The sequence below is a fragment of the Miniopterus schreibersii genome, assembly GCF_964146895.1.
Source record: "Miniopterus schreibersii genome assembly, chromosome: 2".
Taxonomy (NCBI): Eukaryota; Metazoa; Chordata; class Mammalia; order Chiroptera; family Miniopteridae; genus Miniopterus; species Miniopterus schreibersii.
Window position 1 is genome coordinate 143,809,143 of NC_138102.1, and position 19,960 is coordinate 143,829,102.

Consider the following 19,960-nt stretch of genomic DNA (forward strand, 5'->3'; position numbering starts at 1 on the left):
GGGCCGGGACGCGCGGCACCGAGCAGGACCGCGGGACGGCGGGCCCGCCGGCCGGAGCCCGCGGGGACCGCGGGGCGGGGGCCCGGGGGAGGCGCCGACCCAGGCCGGCAGGTGAGACGCGCGCGGGAGGGGGGGAAGCGGGCGCACGCTGCTGCTGGGGGACTCCCGCCCGGCTCCGAGAGTTTCTTGTTGGGGCGTCTCAGAGTGTTTGCGGGGCGCCCGAGGCCGTGGGGGCGGGCGGAAGGCCGTCGGGGGGACATGGGGGACTCAGGGCTCCCGGCCCGCTCTCCCCGCCGCACGCGTCCCTTCCTCTCCCCGAGCCAGTTCCCGGCTGGCTGCGGCTGGGGCAAAGGCGTGCTTTGGGGAGGCACTGTCCTGAGGTTTTTTTGCAGCGGGGCGCGCCTCCAAGTTTGGGTTAGAGTGTGATTGTGTTTCGGGGAAGGAAAGGCAGCCAGCGCGGAGGGAGGGATGCCTCTGTCTGCGGGAGTCCCTCTCCTCTTCCCCCAGACCTTGGGAATGAAAGGGAGAGGGGTGGTGTCGGGGCTGCAGCTCGGTGGGCCCGGCCAGGGGAGCAGGCTGAGTAACCGGCTCTGGGGCCTTATTGTAAAGCTAGAGGTGGATCAGGCGGTGGGACTCTTTCCCCATACCCTCCCCTTACCAAGTATGCCTGCGAGGTGGAGCAGCCTGGTGGGGCTTGTGTGGTGAGGGTAGAGACCGGAGACCTCTGCGGTCTTTAGGGAGACCAGAGACTGGGGAAGCAAGGAGAAGGTAATGCTGCACCTCCAGATACAGGCGAGGCACTTCTACATCTGGAAAGGCCTGGAATTGAGGCCCATATCCCAGCATGGTGGATGGTGCTGCCACTGAAGGGCCCTGCCTGGGCAGTGCCTTCTGCTAGGAACTTTTCTGAAGTCATATTAAATCCCCAGGAGCCTCCTTTTGCCAAGGAGGGCAGGGGCAGAGGGGCCCTGGAGAGAGGATGGACAGGAAGTAGCCAGGAAGAAGGTTTGGGGAAAGCGGTGGACAGAGCCATCCTTGGGGCTGGGCCTTGGCCCGCTTCAGACTTTGAGTCTCAGGCTGGAGGATCAGGGTTTGGGAGGGACTTGAGGTATGGAAGGCACCGGGCCTCAGTCTGCCAGGCTGAATGGACATGTGGGAGCCCGTGGTGCCTGGAGTAGCAGATCTGCAGAGTGAAGAGGCCAGGGGCCAGAGGAGGAGGAGATTGTTGGCACAAGCTCAGGAGCCTGTCTCTGGGGAAGAGGGAGGTGGTCTGTGGTTCATAGTGATGGGCTCCTGGACAAGGAGGATTGGGGGACCATATAGGGAAGTTTTGTGGCTTTGAACAGTGCCCTCCCCTCTTTCCTACCATACCAGCCTGATGTGGGGTGAGTTCTCCAAGATGGGCAGTGCCTGGAGTGGAGCCCGGGGCGGGATGGTTGCAGTTGGTTGGACAATTACAGAGCTCTGAAGCTATCCCCTTGTGGGGAGTCAGAGTGTTCTTGGGAGGGTCATGTGTTCCCCTGGACAGTGTCTGCCCTTTCCTCTGTGGGTATGAGCCAGATGTTAGGATGTGCTTCCAGGGGGCTGGGAACATGGCCAGAAACAGGTCCTTTGGGAACAGAGCTCTGGGCCAGTGGTGCTGGTGAGGGTAGTAACAGGTCAAGGGACTGGTAAGTGGGAGGAGACTGAGGCAAAATGTCATGGGGTGGGGTGGGAAACCTGCTCACTCTGGGCTCTGTCTTTAGCAGCTCTGGGGCCTGACAGCCGAGGACACAGGGACTGATAGAACCAGGCGTCTGACTGGCTGGGGAGATGGGTGTTCTTGCTCATGACTTTTCTTTCATTCCATCTCTTGGACACTGGCAGAGTTTTGGGTTCAAAATGGTGTAGGGTGAGGAGAAGAACTACTTATTGTGCACTATGTGACAGGTACTATTAGAGTCTTTCCTCACAACTATTACTATTCCCATTGTACAGATGAAGAAACTGACCCAGGGAGGTTAAGTAACTTGTCCAAGGCTGTGAAGATAGCAATAATCACAATAAGGTTTGAAACCTGGTCTCTCTCTGAAAATCACGTTCTAATGGTGTATTTTGAAGAGCCAGGCTTTCTTTGGTGACCTTTTGCAAATGACAGCCTGATCAAAAGTCTTGGGTTTCTGACTGCCCCTCCAGATGGTGCTGTTGGTGTTGTTAAGGAGTCTGAAGGGTGTGCCTCTCTGTGGGATATAGGAGAAGGGATGCCGAGAACACTTGGCTGCGGGTGAACCAGGGGTGGGGGTTTCCTCTGTGCAGAGAGATCCCAGTTTGCATTCTGCTTTGTGGGCCCCTGGGATCTGATTGAAGCATAGCTTGTCGGGCTGGAAAGGCTGATCCTGTGGCCACCTAGGGGAATCGCTGGGTACTCTCCCCTTGTCCCCTAGTGAGTACAAATGTCAGTGCTGCTGATTGCAGGTATAAGTACAAGGAGCCCCTCAGGGTGCCCTGTGGGAGTGGAGGAGTGTGGCACTGGTGGGGACACAGGCATCCTCTTATGACAGTGCCCTCATTGTCACCTCTTAAGCTGGGCTCAGCTAGGAGATACATTGAGGGTGTTGTCATGGAATCCTTCCACCCAGTTTAAGACACTCACTCCAGGAGACCTGAGCTCTGGGACTGATTTGGTTACTTGTGATCTTTGTAACTTGGGCCAGCCATAAAAAAATGCAGCGGAGCTCAGTTTTTTGTTCTATGTTTTTCTGTAAAATCTATCCTGTGCCCCAGGTGGCCATAGGGCCAGCTTCACAGGGTTTTGGTGAAGATCAGATGGAATTAGACATGTGAAAGGACCTTGAAAAGTTTAAAGCACAGAGAAAGTGCATGGGACTATTATCCATCCATCCACCCATTCATCTACTCAATGAACATTTATTTAGACCCTAGAGAGGTTGCAGATATAGCAGTGAGCAACACAGACCAAAATTCTTGCCTTCATGAAGTTGACATTCCATTTAGGAGAGGCAGTGAACAAATAAGAAAATATATAGAATGGCAGTTGCTGATAAGAGCTGTGGAGAAGAATAAAGCATAAAGCTAGGAAGAGAGATAGGAGCTCCAAGAAAGAGGGTTGCTGTTTTGATAGAGTGGTCAGGGAAAACTCACGATAAGGGAACATTTGAGCTGTGCCCTGGAGGAGCTCTTGTTCCAGGCAGAGGGAACAGCAAGCAGCAAGGCCCCAGGCTGGCCTGTGCATCGTGTATCAGGGACCAGCAAAGAGGCTAAAAGGACCAGAGTGCAGTGAGAGAGATGAAGAATCATAGGATTATTATTATTTCACATCAGCTGTTCTTTACCAAAGCCCTTGAGCTTTCTATCTTTTCAACATAAATTTATTGAGTCTCTACTGTGAGCCAAGTTCAGTACTTGGTGCTGGAAATAAAGCACTGAGCAAAATAGATATAAGCTATGTATAGTCAGAGGGATAGAGACACATATTAAACAAAGGATGATTTAATTATAATAGTGATAAGTACCATGGAGGAAATGTACGGAGGGTAAACAGGGAACCAAACTTAGCTGGGACATCTTTCCTGAGGAAGTTCCATGTAAACTGTGACCTGAGGGAGAAGTTGAATTTAGCTTGGCAAAGTGTGCCTAGTGTGTGAGTGTGTGTGTTTGAGTGTGATGGGGAAGGATGTGGAAAGATTCCCTTTTGTACAGAGGTCACCTACTGGCAGCTCACTGGCTGAATCCATTCCATAGACTTGATTTATTTGGCTTGCAGCATTGAAAAATATGAATTACTTGCCAACATTTAAAAATCAGGAGATGTCTTATTAAGATCTACATATTTGTTTTCAGCTTCTGTTGAAAAATCAGATCAGGCTCCACTGGGACACCATGGGCAACAATATGCTGGGTGTATACCCTTCTGAACCAGAGGTGGCTTTGCTTACTGACGCAGGCAGTACCTTTTAGGGAAGAGGCGAATGTCGAAGTGTACTGCTTTGGAATCAGATGGATCTGGGTTAGAATCTTGTTCTCACACTTATGTGGCTGCTTGATCTTGGGCAGGTTACCTCACCTCCCTCTTCTCAGTTTCTTCACCTGCTGATACCATTTCCTCACCTTGGGGATACCATTGTCTTCTTTGGAGTCATTTTATGAGGGTGATGTGTCTGAAGCACTGAACTTGGCAATGGGAAGTGCTCAGTTAATAATAGCTCCTGGTGGTGGCAGGCTATGATGATGATATTAATACCGTGTCATTCTTTTTCTCCCTGCAGCATGTCATGGTTTAGTGGCCTTCTGGTCCCCAAAGTGGATGAACGGAAAACAGCCTGGGGTGAACGCAATGGGCAGAAGCGCCCTCGTCACAGGACTCGCACCAGTGGCTTCTGTGCGCCCCGATATATGAGCTGCCTCCAGGATGCACAGCCACCCAGCCCCAGCCCTACAGCTCCACCTCGGTGCCCCTGGCAGGAGGAGGCCTTCATCCGGAGGGGTGGCCCAGGCAAGGGCACTGAGCTGGGGCTGCGGGCAGTGGCCCTGGGCTTTGAGGACACTGAGACAACAGCAGCGGTTGGGGTGGCTGAGGTGGCACCCGATGTAGCACCCAGGAACAGGCGATCCTGCTGGCGCCGGCTGGTGCAGGTGTTCCAATCAAAGCAGTTCCGCTCAGCCAAGCTGGAGCGCCTGTACCAGCGGTACTTCTTCCAGATGAACCAGAGCAGCCTCACGCTGCTGATGGCGGTGCTCGTGCTGCTCACAGCTGTGCTGCTGGCCTTCCATGCTGCGCCCGCCCGCCCTCAGCCTGCCTACGTGGCCCTGCTGGCCTGTGCAGCCATCCTCTTCGTGGTGCTCATGGTGGTGTGCAACCGGCATAGTTTCCGCCAGGACTCCATGTGGGTGGTGAGCTACGTGGTGCTGGGCATCCTGGCAGCTGTGCAGGTTGGGGGTGCCCTGGCAGCCAACCCCCATAGCCCATCAGTAGGCCTTTGGTGCCCTGTGTTCTTTGTCTACATCACCTACACGCTCCTACCCATCCGCATGCGGGCAGCTGTCTTCAGTGGCCTGGGCCTCTCCACCCTACATATGATCTTGGCCTGGCAACTCAACCGTGGTGATGCCTTCCTCTGGAAGCAGGTGGGTGGTCAGGGAGACAGGTATGGGGACACTAGCCTGGGAACGAGAAGGAGTCTGGTAATCGAGGGTGGGTGAGTGACGGGTGGATACAGGGTGTAAGGATGTCTGGTTATATCTGGGAGGAGGGGCAAGTGATGGGATGCCAAGTTTCAGGGGTTGGCCTCCATTTGGGATCTGGGGCAGAGAGCACTGTTGAGGGGAGGGAGGGCTGGCTCCTGGACCCAAGCCTGTACTCTTACTGTGGGCCACAGTCTACAGCTCTTCAGCCTGAGTCCCTTGAAATAGTGTAGTGTAGCCTGTAGTGACATAATGTGGGGCTGGAGGTGGGACTGATGTTTCAGGCATTGACATGTCTGTTCCCAAGTTGACACCTGAGACTCAGGCCCTGGTGCCATCTCTGAAAAGTAGCTCTAGGTGGTGATCTGGAGGAATCGAGCAGGTTTTAGATGGAGTTAGCAAGGGAGGAGTTGTCTCTCTTCTGGACCAAGGCTATTTCTGAGAGGACAGGGAAGGTGAAGCGTGGGGTCAGTTATCTCCTGGGTTGGGAGTGGTTTGAATGAGGCTGGACTGTAGAAGAGAGGGGCGTTAGGGTCTGAGCTCATCTGCCCTCTCCCACTGGACTCCGGGTATCTGGCAGCCCTGCCTTAACTTTCTCTGCCCATGCTGTCTGCTGCCTCCGAGTTCTGAGTGGTGTATGAGGTGAGGCTTGACAGCGTGGTGTTGAGTGAGAAATAAAGCCTTGGCTGCAGGAGGACCTGGTCATCTAATGGGCTTCGTTCTTCTCTGGGAGATCCGAGACAGCTAACCTCACCTCTCCCAGCCTTAGTTTCCCAGTCTATAAAACAAGGATAAAAATAGCATCTACCTCATCATGTTAGGGCCTCGCCCTTTCCCAGAGTGAATCTAACGACAGGGCAGGGCAGCCTTCTCACCTGGGGCAGGGAGGTGCTGCGAACGCTGTCGGCGATGCTACCCAGTGAAGGGGTATCCAGGAAGTCCCTTTCAGAGAGACATGAACTTGTGGAGTCTGCCATCTCATGTCACCACCCTGACCGGGGAGCAGAGACCTGGCTGTCTTGCCCAGGTGATCTTTCAGGGGCTGCTGTAGGCACAGCCTCCCAGCCAGCACACCTCATGATCCTGCCATTGGCACCCTGATTTAGAGGGTGCTGTCCTCTGTCTTGCTCCAGGTTTGAGGGAGCTGGCCTCTGCCTTGCCCAGGGCTTGTGGCCTGCAGCCCACCCTAGCCCCACCCACAAAGAGGAAGTTGCCTGGGGCTCCCAGGGTGAGAAGCTGGGTGCTCTGGCCTGATGCCCTTCCCAGCCTAGCCTGTGCTCCTGGAACAGAATGTACCTTTTTAAAAGTAACTTTATAGCCCTTTTGTTTGTGGAGCATGTGCCTGCAGGGCACTGTCAGACCTCTTAAAGGGACAGGGTCCTTCTGCCCCTGCTAGCCCCCCAGTTCCCTCCAGGATAGCTATCAAACTGGGCTTTGGATTTGCACGTCCTTCTGGGGGAGGAGGAGCTTGGAGATAGTGCCTCCCTTCTCCTCCCACCCCCATCCTCTCTGGCTGGCCTGGGGTGGGTAGGTGCCTCTTCCCTGCTTTCAGCTGGCATGGTGCCCAGAGCCAGGCCTAGGGCCTGACTGGAGAGGCACAGTCCCATGGAGGCCACAGCTATGCCAGCCTCCCGCCTCCCCAGTGGGTCCTAGCAAGCACATTCTTGGAACGAGTGGAGAAAGTCTCCCCTGCTCCTGTTCTAGTCCCAAGGGCCAGGGCTGCCCATATCTCCTCCCTGAGCTGAGGACCATTCCCTGCGCCTAGTTGGCCTATGGGTTCTGGATGGGGTGGAGATGTTGCCTCCTTTCTAGGCTCCTTGGGCAGCCCCTTCCCAGATCCAGCCCCACTCATACTCACAGGAAGGAGCTTTTAGTCTCTGACCCACTCATTCAGACACACTGAGAGTTTTACCCAGTTAACTCCGCCCACCTTGGAGTCTCCTGCAGTGCCCTGGCATCCATTTTTTTCTCACAGTTTGATAGGGGTCTGTGTACAGATCTATTTCAGTCTCTCATCCCCCTTCCCCTTCCCTCCACCATGACTCACATTTTCCTCTTGGGCTCCTGGGGCCAGGAAGGGAAGTCACTTGGTTTGCCCCCCCTTTCCTTCTCCCCCACTGGGGGCTATTCTTAGAAACCCCTGAGGGAGATAGTGTGCCCCCCTCTTCACCCCTGCTGCTGGGAGGGGAGCCTTGTAATCTGGACTGGGAAGGGAGACTGGGAGGCCAATGCTAGAGGGTCAGAGCTGGAAATGGCTCACTGGTTAACCAGACCCCCCTCCATCTGACCCAAGAAAAGTGAAACTGAGGTCCCAGAGATTAAGTGACCTGCCCAATTCGCAGGACTAGTTCTGGTTGCGGGCAGAGCCCAGAACTCCTGGTTTCTAGTTGGTGCTCTTTCCCTCCCTTCTCCCAAAACCAGAGCCCAGCCCCAGCCAACTCTGGGGTGGAGCCACAAATGCCAGGTTAACCCCTGAATTTCCAGAAGCACAGAGGCTGGCTTCTTTTAAACTTGCTCTTCAGTCAGTGCTACTGATGACTGAGGGCTGAACATCCTGGGATCAGGGTCCTAGGTCGTGGGGCCAAGTGTTAGGGGTGGCTGGGTATGGTGGCACCCCATCCCAGTTAGGAAGGGTTCTTTGTAGAATTGATGACTCCCAAGCCTGGACTCTGAGGCTGGGCCTCAAGAGCGGGTAAGTGGAGTGAGTAAAAATCTTGGGCACCTAGAATGTACTGTACACTAGGGTTAGAACAGAAGCTGTGGAGTCTGACTGTCCTGGACTCAAGTCCCACACCAGTTCACTACCAGCTGTGTGATCTTGGGCAAGTTACTGAGCTTCTCTGAACCTGAGTCCCTCCCCTTTAAAATGAGATAGTGTTACTTCATAGAGTTGTTAGAAATACATTTGTCAATGTATAGAAGACACATATATAGGATCTAGGTACATTGTAGGCAGCAAACAAATTAGCTCCTGTAGCGATAATAGTAACTATTATATCAGGGCTGGAAGGGACCTTAGAGATCTTCCTGTTCTCCCTCTCCACATTCTATATGAACAAACAGAGGCCCAGAGAGATGAGATAACTTGTCCTGGGCACTCACTGGAAAATGTCGAGCTCAGGTTTCCTGGACACTGTCCTGCAAGGAGAAACATATGCAGAAGCAGCAACACTTGTCTTTTGTTTAGGGTGTTTGTGGGGCAGGAAATCATAGTGTGCTGGGCTCAGGCTCGTGACCTACCTGGCCCTGGTTGGTGCTTCTATTACCATGAGCTGTGAAAAGATCTTGTTTCTAGCCATGCAGTGATCCAGGAAGGGAGCTGGAGTCCCGTGGGGGATAGGGGAGATGTATTGCAGGCGTAGGTACACTTAGGGACAGACGGCACAGGATCTGGGCTTCCTCTGCAAAGGAGTTTATTTACAGAATCTAGCTAGTCACGCCTGTGCATGGGCAGGCTGGTCACCTGTCTGCCTCTGCCACCTCCTGCAGCTTGGTGCCAACATGCTGCTGTTCCTCTGTACCAACGTTATTGGCATCTGCACACACTACCCAGCTGAGGTGTCTCAGCGCCAGGCCTTTCAAGAGACTCGTGGCTACATCCAAGCCCGGCTGCACCTGCAGCATGAGAATCGGCAGCAGGTAGGGCTGTTCTCCCTGAGGTGCCTTCCCTCACCTCACCCCAAATAACTTGCAGGTTGGATCTGCTGCTTCATGCAACTCCGTGGAATAAGCGTGAATGGTTCCCTGATTGTGTATCACAGAGGCCCTATTCCACTGGGGTTTCTGTCCTGAGGGTGGGAGGTAGAAGATGGGAGCACATCTAAGGGGTAGTTGAATGGGGGGTGGTCAGAGAGGGCTCAGATGTCCATCTGCTGAGGGCTCTAATGGAGAAGGGTCAGGCTACTGCCCAGAAGGGAAGCTCAGGTCTCCAGAGAGGTCTGGGAGGGCTCTGGTGATGTGGAGGAACCAGGAGGGATTAAAAAGTAAAGGCAAGAAAATGGTGGTACCCTGTCAAAACCACCGGTCTAGGAGCGGCTACTGCTGTCGGTGTTGCCCCAGCACGTTGCCATGGAGATGAAAGAAGACATCAACACAAAGAAAGAAGACATGATGTTCCACAAGATCTACATCCAGAAGCATGACAATGTCAGGTAGGGTGGGGTGGGAGGATGCCAGGAAAAGTGGGGGATCTGGGAGTCTTTGAGGGCCACGTGGCACCTTCCATCTTTTGCCATCGTCCACAGCATCCTGTTTGCAGACATCGAAGGTTTTACCAGCCTGGCATCCCAGTGCACCGCACAGGAGCTGGTCATGACCCTGAATGAGCTCTTTGCCCGGTTTGACAAGTTGGCTGCGGTGAGGGTGCTAGGGCTTGGGGGCAGGGCCGACTGGGGTGAGAGCAGAGCCTTGCTGGCGGCAGCCTGTAGGTGTGGGGCAGACACAGTCTGCAGTGAGGGTGGTGGGCCAGGCAGGCAGGATGGGCAGGAGAGTGAGGTGACTCTCCCCCAACTCTTTCTTCTTTAGGAAAATCACTGCCTGAGGATCAAGATCTTAGGGGACTGTTACTACTGTGTGTCAGGATTGCCTGAGGCCCGGGCAGACCATGCCCACTGCTGTGTGGAGATGGGGGTGGACATGATCGAGGCCATCTCGTAAGCAGCACCCCCTCCCAGGCTTTCTGGAACTGAAGGTGCCCCAGTCTGCTCCTACCCTTTGATATGTCCTCAGGGCTTTTCCTTAGTTTTGGCCATTTTCTCTGTCTTTGAGGTCTATTACTGGGGAGGAGGGTAGATCTCTCTTAAGCCCCTGTAAAGACCCCTGTGTACCTGATACTCCTGCCAGTGGGGATGGGGTAGGGGGAGCCAGGATGAGAGGCTGGAGAGAACGGCAGCTGAACAGACCCGTGGCATCCTCCTCTCCTAGTTCAGTTCCACAAAATGCCCCTGGGTCCCTGCTGGTGAACCCAGTTCTCAAACATTTGTCCTTGAGCCCCATGCAGCCTTCTGTCTCCATCCAGCCAAGACTGTGCTCCTGTGCCCTGCATTGGGGTCTGTTCTTGCCCACCTGGCTCTGAGGGGAGCAGAGGGCCTGGGCTCTGGGCTGGGAGTGGGGAAGACCATGCCAGGAGCTGAGCCAGGGCTGCCTCCTCTCAGGCTGGTGCGTGAGGTGACAGGTGTGAACGTGAACATGCGCGTGGGCATCCATAGCGGGCGCGTGCACTGCGGTGTCCTTGGCCTGCGGAAATGGCAATTCGATGTGTGGTCCAATGACGTGACTCTGGCCAACCACATGGAGGCGGGGGGCCGGGCCGGGTGAGTGTGGGGTCCAGGTGGTGAGGATGGGAGCTAGGTGGAAGAGCCTGGGTCTCACCTTCTTGTACCCACACAGCCGCATCCACATCACTCGGGCCACGCTGCAGTACCTGAATGGGGACTACGAGGTGGAGCCTGGCCATGGTGGTGAGCGCAATGCATACCTCAAGGAGCAGCACATTGAGACCTTCCTCATCCTGGGCACCAGCCAGAAACGGGTCAGGCCAGAGTGGGTCAGGGGAGGGGTGGGTGGGCAGAAGGACAAATGGGGTTGCAGGCAGAGGCCTTCTCTGGGCCCCTTTCCTGAGCCTATACCCGTGCTGCCTACACAGAAAGAGGAGAAGGCCATGCTGGCCAAGCTGCAGCGGACGCGGGCCAACTCTGTGGAAGGGCTGATGCCACGCTGGGTGCCTGACCGAGCCTTCTCCCGGACCAAGGACTCCAAGGCTTTCCGCCAGATGGTGAGGGCCCACAGCACCAGGAGCTGGGCCTCACTTTCCTGTCTCCCTTAACACTCTGTGTCCCCTTCCCTCTTCTGCCTTCCTTGGTGTGGCTGCCATTGCTATGAATGATTTCTGGTATTGGGGGTAGGAGGGTGATTTCATTCCAGGAGTTCCAAGCACCCCAAGGCATATGGGGGAACCCTCAGCAGTGTTAGGATGGGGAAGCAGGGCAGACGACTTTCACCTCAATTGTACACTCTGTCCCTTTCTCTAGGGCATTGATGATTCCAGCAAAGACAAGTAAGTCAGGCTGCTGAGGAGGGAGAGGAGGAAGCGGGAAGGCATTTGCACCTGGGACAGGGTTGTGGGGAGTAGAGGTCCCCTCCCTCTCCTGGACTGTAGATGTGTTGTTTGGGAGCAGTTGCCACACACTCGCTCACACTCCCTCTGGGTGCTGCCTCTCACATGGCCCTGCTCATGCACCTGGTGAAGCCATGTCCCCTGCCCTCAGCCGGGGTGCCCAAGATGCCCTGAACCCTGAGGATGAGGTAGATGAGTTCCTGGGCCGTGCCATTGATGCCCGTAGCATCGATCAGCTGCGCAAGGACCACGTGCGCCGGTTCCTGCTCACCTTCCAGAGAGAGGATCTTGAAAAGAAGGTTTGGGGGATGCAGATGGAGGAGGGCTGGGGGAGGAGGCAGGTCCAGGCAGGGAAGTCTGAGCACAGGCCAGTGAACAGTATTGGGTTTTGGAGAATGGGGAGGTGACCAGAGATCATGGCAGGGATTCCTTTCAACCGGGTCAACTGCTTCTCACCCTTGAGGCCCCTGGTAGCGCCCTCCTCCCCAGGAGAGAGCTCAGCGCCAGCTCAGCCTCCTCTCCCTCAGTACTCACAGAAAGTGGATCCCCGTTTCGGAGCCTACGTGGCCTGTGCCCTGTTGGTCTTCTGCTTCATCTGCTTCATCCAGCTTCTCGTCTTCCCACAGTGAGAACCCTGCCCCTCCTTGCTTAGCTTCTCTTCCTCCAGCACTTCCCAGGACCTTCCTAAACACCCACATGAGCCCACAGTCCCTGGAGCCTGAGCCCTGTCCGTCTGGGGAGTGGGAAGTGGGACAAGGACACCCAGATCTTCCAGAGTAACATTTTCTCGGGCTCTCTCCTGCCCCAGCTCAGTGCTGATGTTTGGGATCTATGCCGGGATCTTCCTACTGCTGCTGATCACTGTGCTGACTTGCGCTGTGTACTCCTGTGGCTCTGTGAGTAGGGGACTTCTGGGGCTGGTGTGGGCAGGCAGCTTCCAGGGCTGGTGGTGGGCAGGCCGGGCCAGAGGTGGTTACATGGGGTGAGGGAGGAGAAGGTTGTGTCTCTTCCATTGGGCCACACCCCTGGATGGCCTTACCCATGGCTGATGTGCCCTCCAACTCATCTGTCCCCTGCCTACAGCTTTGCCCTAAGGCCCTGCAACGCCTCTCGCGCAGCATTGTACGCTCGCGGGCACACAGCACTGCAGTTGGCATCTTTTCGGTCCTGCTTGTGTTCACCTCCGCCATCGCCAACATGGTAAAGGTCCTCCCTCCTTGTGCCAAGCCTGCTCTGGGCGCTGGGGTACAGAGATGATTAAGGCACATTTCCTCCCCTCCGGGAGCTTGTTCTCCGAAAGGAGGGGGTGAGGTCCACTCTAGTCCTCCCTCCTCCTTGATCTCGCCACCTCTTGTCATCCCTCTTTGAGAACTTGGGCCCCTGGGGTATAAGGCACCTGGGCAAGGCCCTCCCTTCCTTGGTTACCCTGATATACCTCCCCCCACTTTTGCAGTTCACCTGTAACCACACCCCCATACGGACCTGTGCAGCCCGGATGCTGAATTTAACACCTGCTGACATCACCGCCTGCCACCTGCAGCAGCTCAATTATTCTCTGGGCCTTGATGCTCCCCTGTGTGAGGGCACCGCACCCACCTGCAGCTTCCCTGAGGTGTCCAAGGAGTGCTCAGGAAGGGCAGGGGAGGGGTTTCCTGATTAGCACCAGTTATTGACCCCTCTGTGCCAGGCCTGGTGATGGGCACTGGAGACCCAGGATCTCACCAGAGTTGCCAACTCTAGGAGCAGCCAGGGGCCCTGGTAGGGGATGACTGGAGGGTGGAAGAGGTTCAGGTTTGAGGTTGTGGAGGGGAGCTTAGGTCAGGCAGGGGAGTGCAGGGCTCTCTCTGCATGGGGACACCTTGGCTTCTGCTTTTACCCAATACCACCTCTGCTGTTGCCCCCAGTACTTTGTCGGGAACATGCTGCTGAGTCTGTTGGCGAGCTCTGTCTTCCTGCACATCAATAGCATCGGGAAGTTGGCCATGATCTTTGTCCTGGGGCTCATCTATTTGGTGCTGCTTCTACTGGGCCCCCCAGCCACTATCTTTGACAACTATGATCTGCTGCTTGGAGTCCATGGCTTGTGAGTTCATCCTCGGGCCCTTTCATCCCCCAGATGCCCGGTGCCCAGGTCCCTTGTGCCCTTGGAATGTCACCACTCACCCCTTACCAGTGGCGGGGAAGGAGGCAGTGGAGGAGCTCCCAGCATATAATCCTAAACTGTCACCCAAGGAAACACCAGTGCTGGGAAATTCCTGTGTCTTTAGGTTAGACATTAAAAAAAAAATCTCCTTTTAAATTTGCATGATGCTTTCATATCCACTCCTGTAGGTCACACAGCTGCATGGTGGTAGAGCCCTGGCTAGGAATCAAAACTTCTGACTCCTGCTTGAGGGCTTTGTCTGGGACACCACTCTGGCTTTCCTCTGTAAACTGCCCCCCTTGTGATGTGGCCACAGCTTGGTGTAGTTGAAAAAGTCTCTGGAGTCCACTGGGTTTGAATCTCTGCTCTGCCACTCATTAGCTATGTGACCTTGGACAGGTGAATTAACTTTTCTGAGCCTCAATTTCCTCATCTGTAAAATGACAATGCCACCTATATAACAGGGTGGTTGTAAAGATGATAGTAACTAACACTGTTGTGCTAAGCCTTTTGCATGCACTATTTAGATCTGATACCTCTTTTATTGATGAGGAAACAGGCTTGGAGAGTTGAGCAACTTGTTCCAGGTCACATAGCTGGCAAGTAGAGGAACCAGGAGTAGAACCTCTGTTCTTAATGAGTGACTATAAGCAAAGTCCTGGCCCAATGCCTGGTTTATGATATGTGCTCAGTAAGTGCAGTTTCTGTCTCCCCTTCCCTGCCCCCACACAGTATCCCAGGAACAACTGATGACTTTGTCTCTTGTGTCTTCCTGCCAGGGCTTCTTCCAATGAGACCTTCAGTGGGCTGGACTGGTAAGTGAGGGCTCTGAGGCAGTGAAGGGTAGGGCTGCCACATACCTCCTTCAGACACTGAGCATGCCTCTGCTTACCTGCAGCCCAGCTGCAGGGAGGGTGGCACTCAAATACATGACCCCTGTGATTCTGCTGGTGTTTGCGCTGGCACTGTATCTGCATGCTCAGCAGGTGGAATCGACTGCCCGCCTGGACTTCCTCTGGAAACTGCAGGTGACTGGGTGGGCCGGGGGAATAGGGGGGGGATAGATTTTGGGGGCAGAGCCTCGGCCAAACCAGAAATGCATCTCGTTAGCTCGCCAAGGCTCCAGCTGCCCCAAGCCCACCTTGGCTCCATGCCTTCTCTGTGTCCCTGCCCCCTTCACCCCTTTGCCTGTTCTTAAGGCCTTATCTGTCCATGCCTTTCTTCTCCCACGTGGTTCCCTCTGATGCCCATCTCCAGGCGTTGGCTGCTGCACCCACCCCTTGTGAGTGTTGGGCAATGGGTGATGGGTGTGGTGTCCACAGGCAACAGGGGAGAAGGAGGAGATGGAGGAGCTCCAGGCATACAACCGGCGTCTGCTGCATAACATCCTGCCCAAGGATGTGGCCGCCCACTTTCTGGCCCGGGAGCGCCGGAATGATGAGCTGTACTATCAGTCTTGTGAGTGTGTGGCTGTCATGTTTGCCTCCATTGCCAACTTCTCTGAGTTCTACGTGGAGCTGGAGGCAAACAATGAGGGTGTCGAGTGCCTTCGGCTGCTCAATGAGATCATCGCTGACTTTGATGAGGTACTTGTCCAGTCACCTGGTGCTGGCAGGGTGGGGAGAACTGTGGCTGAGGCGGCCAGGATTGGAGAGGGTGGGTGGGGAAGGTAGGGAAATTTGACGGGACCCAGAGATGTGAGGGGCAGGGGTAAGGGTAGGTACAGTGGAGGCAAGATAGGGACCCATACAGGTGTTAAGAGGCAGCAAGGAGGTGAGCCCCAGTGGGGTAGGGTCATTGTTGGAGAGTGAAGGAGGACAAGAGGATCTGGAGGAGACAGGATAGGTACCAGGTGAATGTCATTGAAGAGAAAGGCAAGAGTCTATGGACAGAGCCCCATAAGGCCAAGTAAGCAAGATGGTCCCTCTGAATAGAGGAAATAGAAGGAAAATATATGGAAGTGTCCTGAATCTCCAAATCAGCAATGGGCTCTCCACTGTTCTGGAGGGGAGGCACTTCCTAACTCTGGGCCTCAGTTTCCCAAAAGGTCAGGGTTGGTATAACTGATACTTGATATCCCTTCTGTGGTTCTGGAATCTGTGAGTGAGCTATTGAATTGACCTGAAGCTCTGTGCTCAAGCCCCAGCCTGGGTTCTGATGGCTGCCTGGTGAAGGAGGCCTTGTTTTCCTGGTTCCTCAGTCCTGCTCTGAGAGCAGCAGCTGGAGGGGGAGCTGCTAAGACAGGGCAGTGGGGAAGGGGGCCAGGGCATGGCAAGGAATGAGCACCGGGGCAGGGCTGGGTTTGGCCTCTTTGCCTTGACAGCGGGTCCCCCTGTGCTGTCCAGATCATCAGTGAGGAGAGGTTCCGGCAGCTGGAGAAGATCAAGACGATTGGTAGCACCTACATGGCTGCCTCTGGGCTGAACGCCAGCACCTATGATCAGGTGGGCCGCTCCCACATCACTGCCCTCGCTGACTATGCTATGCGGCTCATGGAGCAGATGAAGCACATCAATGAGCACTCCTTCAACAATTTCCAGATGAAGATTGGTGAGAGGGTCTGGTGGCCTGGAGGGTTTTCTCAGGGCTGTTTCAGGGGGGAAGCTCAGGGAGCAGGCAGGATGGCATCACAGATTCCCCACCAGGACTCTTGTGGGTTTTCTTTCTCTCACTATATTGTCTGCCATGAAGGACAGAGATCATTCATTGAGGCCCAGCTATGTGCTAGGCACTGTTTTAGACATTTGTGAGCACACTTTAATCCTCACATTATCATCCCCTTTTACAGATAAAGAAACTGAGTCTCAGAGATTAACTAGTAAGTGGTTGAACTGGGATTCAAAACCAGGTTTATGTCAACTCTAGTACTTGTGCCCTTATCTGCAGCCAGTCTGATAAGAGGCACTTCCTCTCAGATGAACTGAGGATGGGAGTGGTTGATGGCATGGCTTCTGGAGTCAGACTGTCTGGTTTGAATTCTGGATATTGCGTGTACTGGCTTATTTAGCAAGTCACCTAACTTCTCTTAGCTTCACTTGCCTTATCTGTAAAATGGGGTTAACGATACCTACGTTTTAGGGCTGTTGAGAGGACGAAAGGCTAGTGAAAACATTTACCAGAGTGGCTAGCACAGAGCGCACATTCAGTAGGTTAGCTACTGTTTCTGCAGAGCCGCCCTGACTTGTGGGAGCTCCTCAACTGACAGGACCATTCTTTACAACCAGGACACTTGTCCCTTTGCCATTTTCTTCTCTGGATCCTTCTAAAGGTGCCAGGAGGTGGGATGACTCCCTGGGCTGACTCTGGTACAGCCACTCATCTCAGTGTCTTACTGCTCTCTCCACCCCAGGACTGAACATGGGCCCTGTGGTGGCAGGCGTCATTGGGGCTCGGAAGCCACAGTATGACATCTGGGGGAATACAGTGAATGTCTCTAGCCGGATGGACAGCACAGGAGTTCCTGACCGAATCCAGGTGAGGGGAATGTGAATAGAGGTTGGGATGGGTCTGGGTCTGGGGGACTTCTGAAGGTCCCTTTCTGCAGTCCTTAGGACAGGGATAGGGTGGCAGTGTGCTGTGGTTGGTGGGGTGGGGACTGGGGGAAGGCAGCTAGTGTGACGAGAGGACCTCTGGGCCCCTACAAATGTAGCAGGAAGGATCCCAGGCTAAGCTATCTCCGTTCCCACCCCCCTAGGTGACCACGGACCTGTACCAGGTTCTAGCTGCCAAGGGCTACCAGCTGGAGTGTCGAGGGGTGGTCAAGGTGAAGGGCAAGGGGGAGATGACCACCTACTTCCTCAATGGGGGCCCCAGCAGTTAGCAGGGCCCAGCTAAAAAATTTAGCTGAAGGGACCAAGGTGGGCATTTGAGTGGACTCTGTGCTCGCTGGGTGAAGATGTGGCAGGGGGCACCTAGCCTCAAGACCCTGCTGACCACGAAAGGGAACATCCCAGCAGCCTGTGCTTGGACCATGCTCGTCTACCCTCAGGCTGGAGAATGAGGAGATACCAAGAGGGTTTTGCAAGTGACTTTCTTTTTAAATTGGGGCCAGGCTGTCCCTTTTCCTTTCTTCCAGCTTTTGGGAGCAGGGGAGGGGGTAGCAGTGGGAGCCTTCCTGCCTGAAAGACGGAAATGGCAGCTTGCCATGCCTACCCTTTCCCTGTCTGGGCAACAGGATCAGGGCTGGGCCCTTCATTTCCCTTTTTCCTGAGAATACTTTGTACAAAGACTGGGGCAGGTGTGAAGAGTGCCTATTCCATGCTTGCCTTTGCTATGCCTGCATCCCCAGCATGGTCCTGGGGACCCCCGACCCCAGCCAGCTCTCCCTCTTAGGCACAGGAAGAGGAGGGAGATGCTCTTGGGACCCAGCTCTGTGCATATTTCGGGGGAATGTTTCCATTTGCCAAATCCTAGTCCCATGATCTGTCCCCAAAGGGGAACAAAGGGACTTCTGACAGCTCAGATTTAGCCCCAGTTCCTGCAAAGTGCCAGGGAAAGGGGCATCTGGCCTCATTGGTACTGTGAAAATGCCGGGCCAGAGAGCAGGCATTTGTGTGGGAATGTCAGAGCAGGAGCTGGAAGTTCACCTGCAGGTGCCAAAGAGAGCAGGCTTGCCAGGGAGAGGGGTGGGGCCAGACTCTGGTCTGAGGGCCTGATGACCAGGATCAGGTCATCCTGCCCCAGTGCTCTCTTACTGTCTGCTGGCAAGGGGGCATGGAGCATCTCTACCCCATCTATTGCCAAATTAGAAAAGGGCCAGGGCATGGAGGAAAATGACCCTGATCCCATACTGTCCTTCCAAGCCTTTGGCACTGGGGAGGGCCTGTGTGTCTGTGCAATGTGTGTGCATGTCAGTCTTTGTGTGTGTCTGTTGTCCAGGGCTGTATGTCCTTGTGCTCCAGTTCCTCAGCTCTCCACCCCAGGCTGCCTCTCTCCTATGGGTCTCTTGTCTTCTGGGAATAAGGCAGGGTTTCTGGTTTCAAAGGATGGAGAGAGACACCCAGGTTGCATAGGAATGGGATTTGGTGTCGTAGGAAGAGAAGGGGTTCCCTCCCCCAAAAAGAGAGAAGGGGCCCCTGAGGAAAAGAGTCCTTTTTGTGCCAAATCCCTAAGTGCCATTTGGTGGCCATGTGTGCAGCATGACTATCTCCTTGCCTGAGGCAGAGACCAAGCCTGAACTGTCTGGGGTTTGGTGGGCAGAGGCTCAGGACTTGCCTGGGTTTCCCAGCTGGTGTCCTGGGGCATGGTATGCTTTGGGACTAGTATAGCATGGGATCCCTCTGAGGACCCAGATACTGGTACTAAGGGATGGGGCAGGGGAACCTGAAAGTTGTCCTTCCCCAGCCTTCAGCCTGAGTCTAGCACGTTCCTGGCTCCCCGATCCCCATGAAGCCTGCAAGGGCTGGCAGGAGGGTTAGGAGGCTGGACTCTCTGTTCCCTTCTTATTCCTGCCTCCTTTTTAATCTCTTTCCCTGCAACCTCTTGCCTCTGGCCTGAATTAGTTGGTGCCTTGGTTTCTCTGTCCGTACCTATTTAAACCAGGGTCACTAGCCTGAATTTTGCTTGAAGATTGCTTTGTCTTGGAGGTCATTAGAGGGAGAGGAGAAAGGGCTCCAGAGTTGCTGGGTTGGGGTAGAAGGGGCAGGTGGCACTCTTGCCCTTCCTCATGCCCTTTCTGACTCTAGCTCCTGGTAGAGGCCTGGTTTCTGATTTGAACTGCCTGCCTTGGAGGATCTTCATGCATCAACCAAACAGGCCATTAGGCACTTCATTAGCCAGGGCAGGAGGAGGGGAAAAGACTAGTTGGTCTAGACTGAAAATCAACTTCCCTCCCCCAAGCCATATCCCTGGATAGGAAGGGACTGCTTGGAGCTATGGGGTGGGCGTGAGGGTAGAAGGGGACCAGAGCAGGAACACCTCAGTCTTTGGTGACTTGTCTCTGCTTCTTGCTAGGCAGGAAGGACATGTCCACACCCTGGCTCCCTGTACCACAGTGCCAGCCATGCTCTTCCCCTGGGCTACCACTGTCTCCTTCCTCACCAGTTGGTGGGGGAAATCGGTGGATGGGAGGCCCAGGGACTTGGTTTTATACTGTAACCACTGTGGGAGGGGGGATGGTGATGTACCATGTATTTCAGTGAAATATTTAATATATTTAAATATCAATAAAATCAAACTCTTTGTAAAATTTCCTGTTCTCTGCAGCTGTTCTGGGCTCCGGGTTGGGTCAGAATGGGAGGCAGCCTCCTGCCTGAGGGCTTGGTGGACCTTTCCCGTCTATAGTCAGAGGGCTTCCTCTGCTTTTCTCCCGGCCAAGGTGAAGCTGCAGTGTCTTCAGAGAGCATAACTACTCTAGGTCCTTCAGCATCATGAGGACCAATGAGTCTTCCCAGATCTGACCTCTTTCACATATGAGGTTAGGACCCCCCGTGGTGGTCTTTCCAGTGTCCTGGCCCCTCCCAAATCAAACACCAAGTTCTGGCTGCTTCAGGAACTTCTCACATACCTAATTTCACAGGAAT

General features: G+C 54.6%; 1 protein-coding gene across 5 annotated transcripts in view; it reads left to right on the forward strand.

Moving 5' to 3' along the window:
- The window catches only part of ADCY6 (adenylate cyclase 6), a 45,879-nt gene continuing 25,919 nt past the window's right edge, over positions 1-19,960 (forward strand). For 2 of the 5 annotated variants that reach the window (XM_081128367.1, XM_081128369.1), the window contains exons 1-21: positions 25-111; positions 4,266-5,124; positions 8,671-8,820; positions 9,211-9,332; positions 9,426-9,537; positions 9,706-9,833; positions 10,335-10,493; positions 10,570-10,711; positions 10,826-10,954; positions 11,211-11,236; positions 11,448-11,595; positions 11,824-11,921; positions 12,105-12,192; positions 12,380-12,496; positions 12,750-12,908; positions 13,201-13,379; positions 14,219-14,254; positions 14,338-14,467; positions 14,762-15,025; positions 15,785-15,989; positions 16,789-16,913. In XM_081128367.1, coding sequence (XP_080984493.1) covers positions 4,267-5,124; positions 8,671-8,820; positions 9,211-9,332; positions 9,426-9,537; positions 9,706-9,833; positions 10,335-10,493; positions 10,570-10,711; positions 10,826-10,954; positions 11,211-11,236; positions 11,448-11,595; positions 11,824-11,921; positions 12,105-12,192; positions 12,380-12,496; positions 12,750-12,908; positions 13,201-13,379; positions 14,219-14,254; positions 14,338-14,467; positions 14,762-15,025; positions 15,785-15,989; positions 16,789-16,913 — 3,375 coding nt within the window. In that variant the 5' untranslated portion in view covers positions 25-111; position 4,266. Of the gene's footprint in view, positions 112-4,265; positions 5,125-8,670; positions 8,821-9,210; positions 9,333-9,425; positions 9,538-9,705; positions 9,834-10,334; positions 10,494-10,569; positions 10,712-10,825; positions 10,955-11,210; positions 11,237-11,447; positions 11,596-11,823; positions 11,922-12,104; positions 12,193-12,379; positions 12,497-12,749; positions 12,909-13,200; positions 13,380-14,218; positions 14,255-14,337; positions 14,468-14,761; positions 15,026-15,784; positions 15,990-16,788; positions 16,914-17,133; positions 19,623-19,960 lie in introns of those variants that run through there. The other 3 variants (XM_081128371.1, XM_081128368.1, XM_081128370.1) reach the window with 3 other exon arrangements.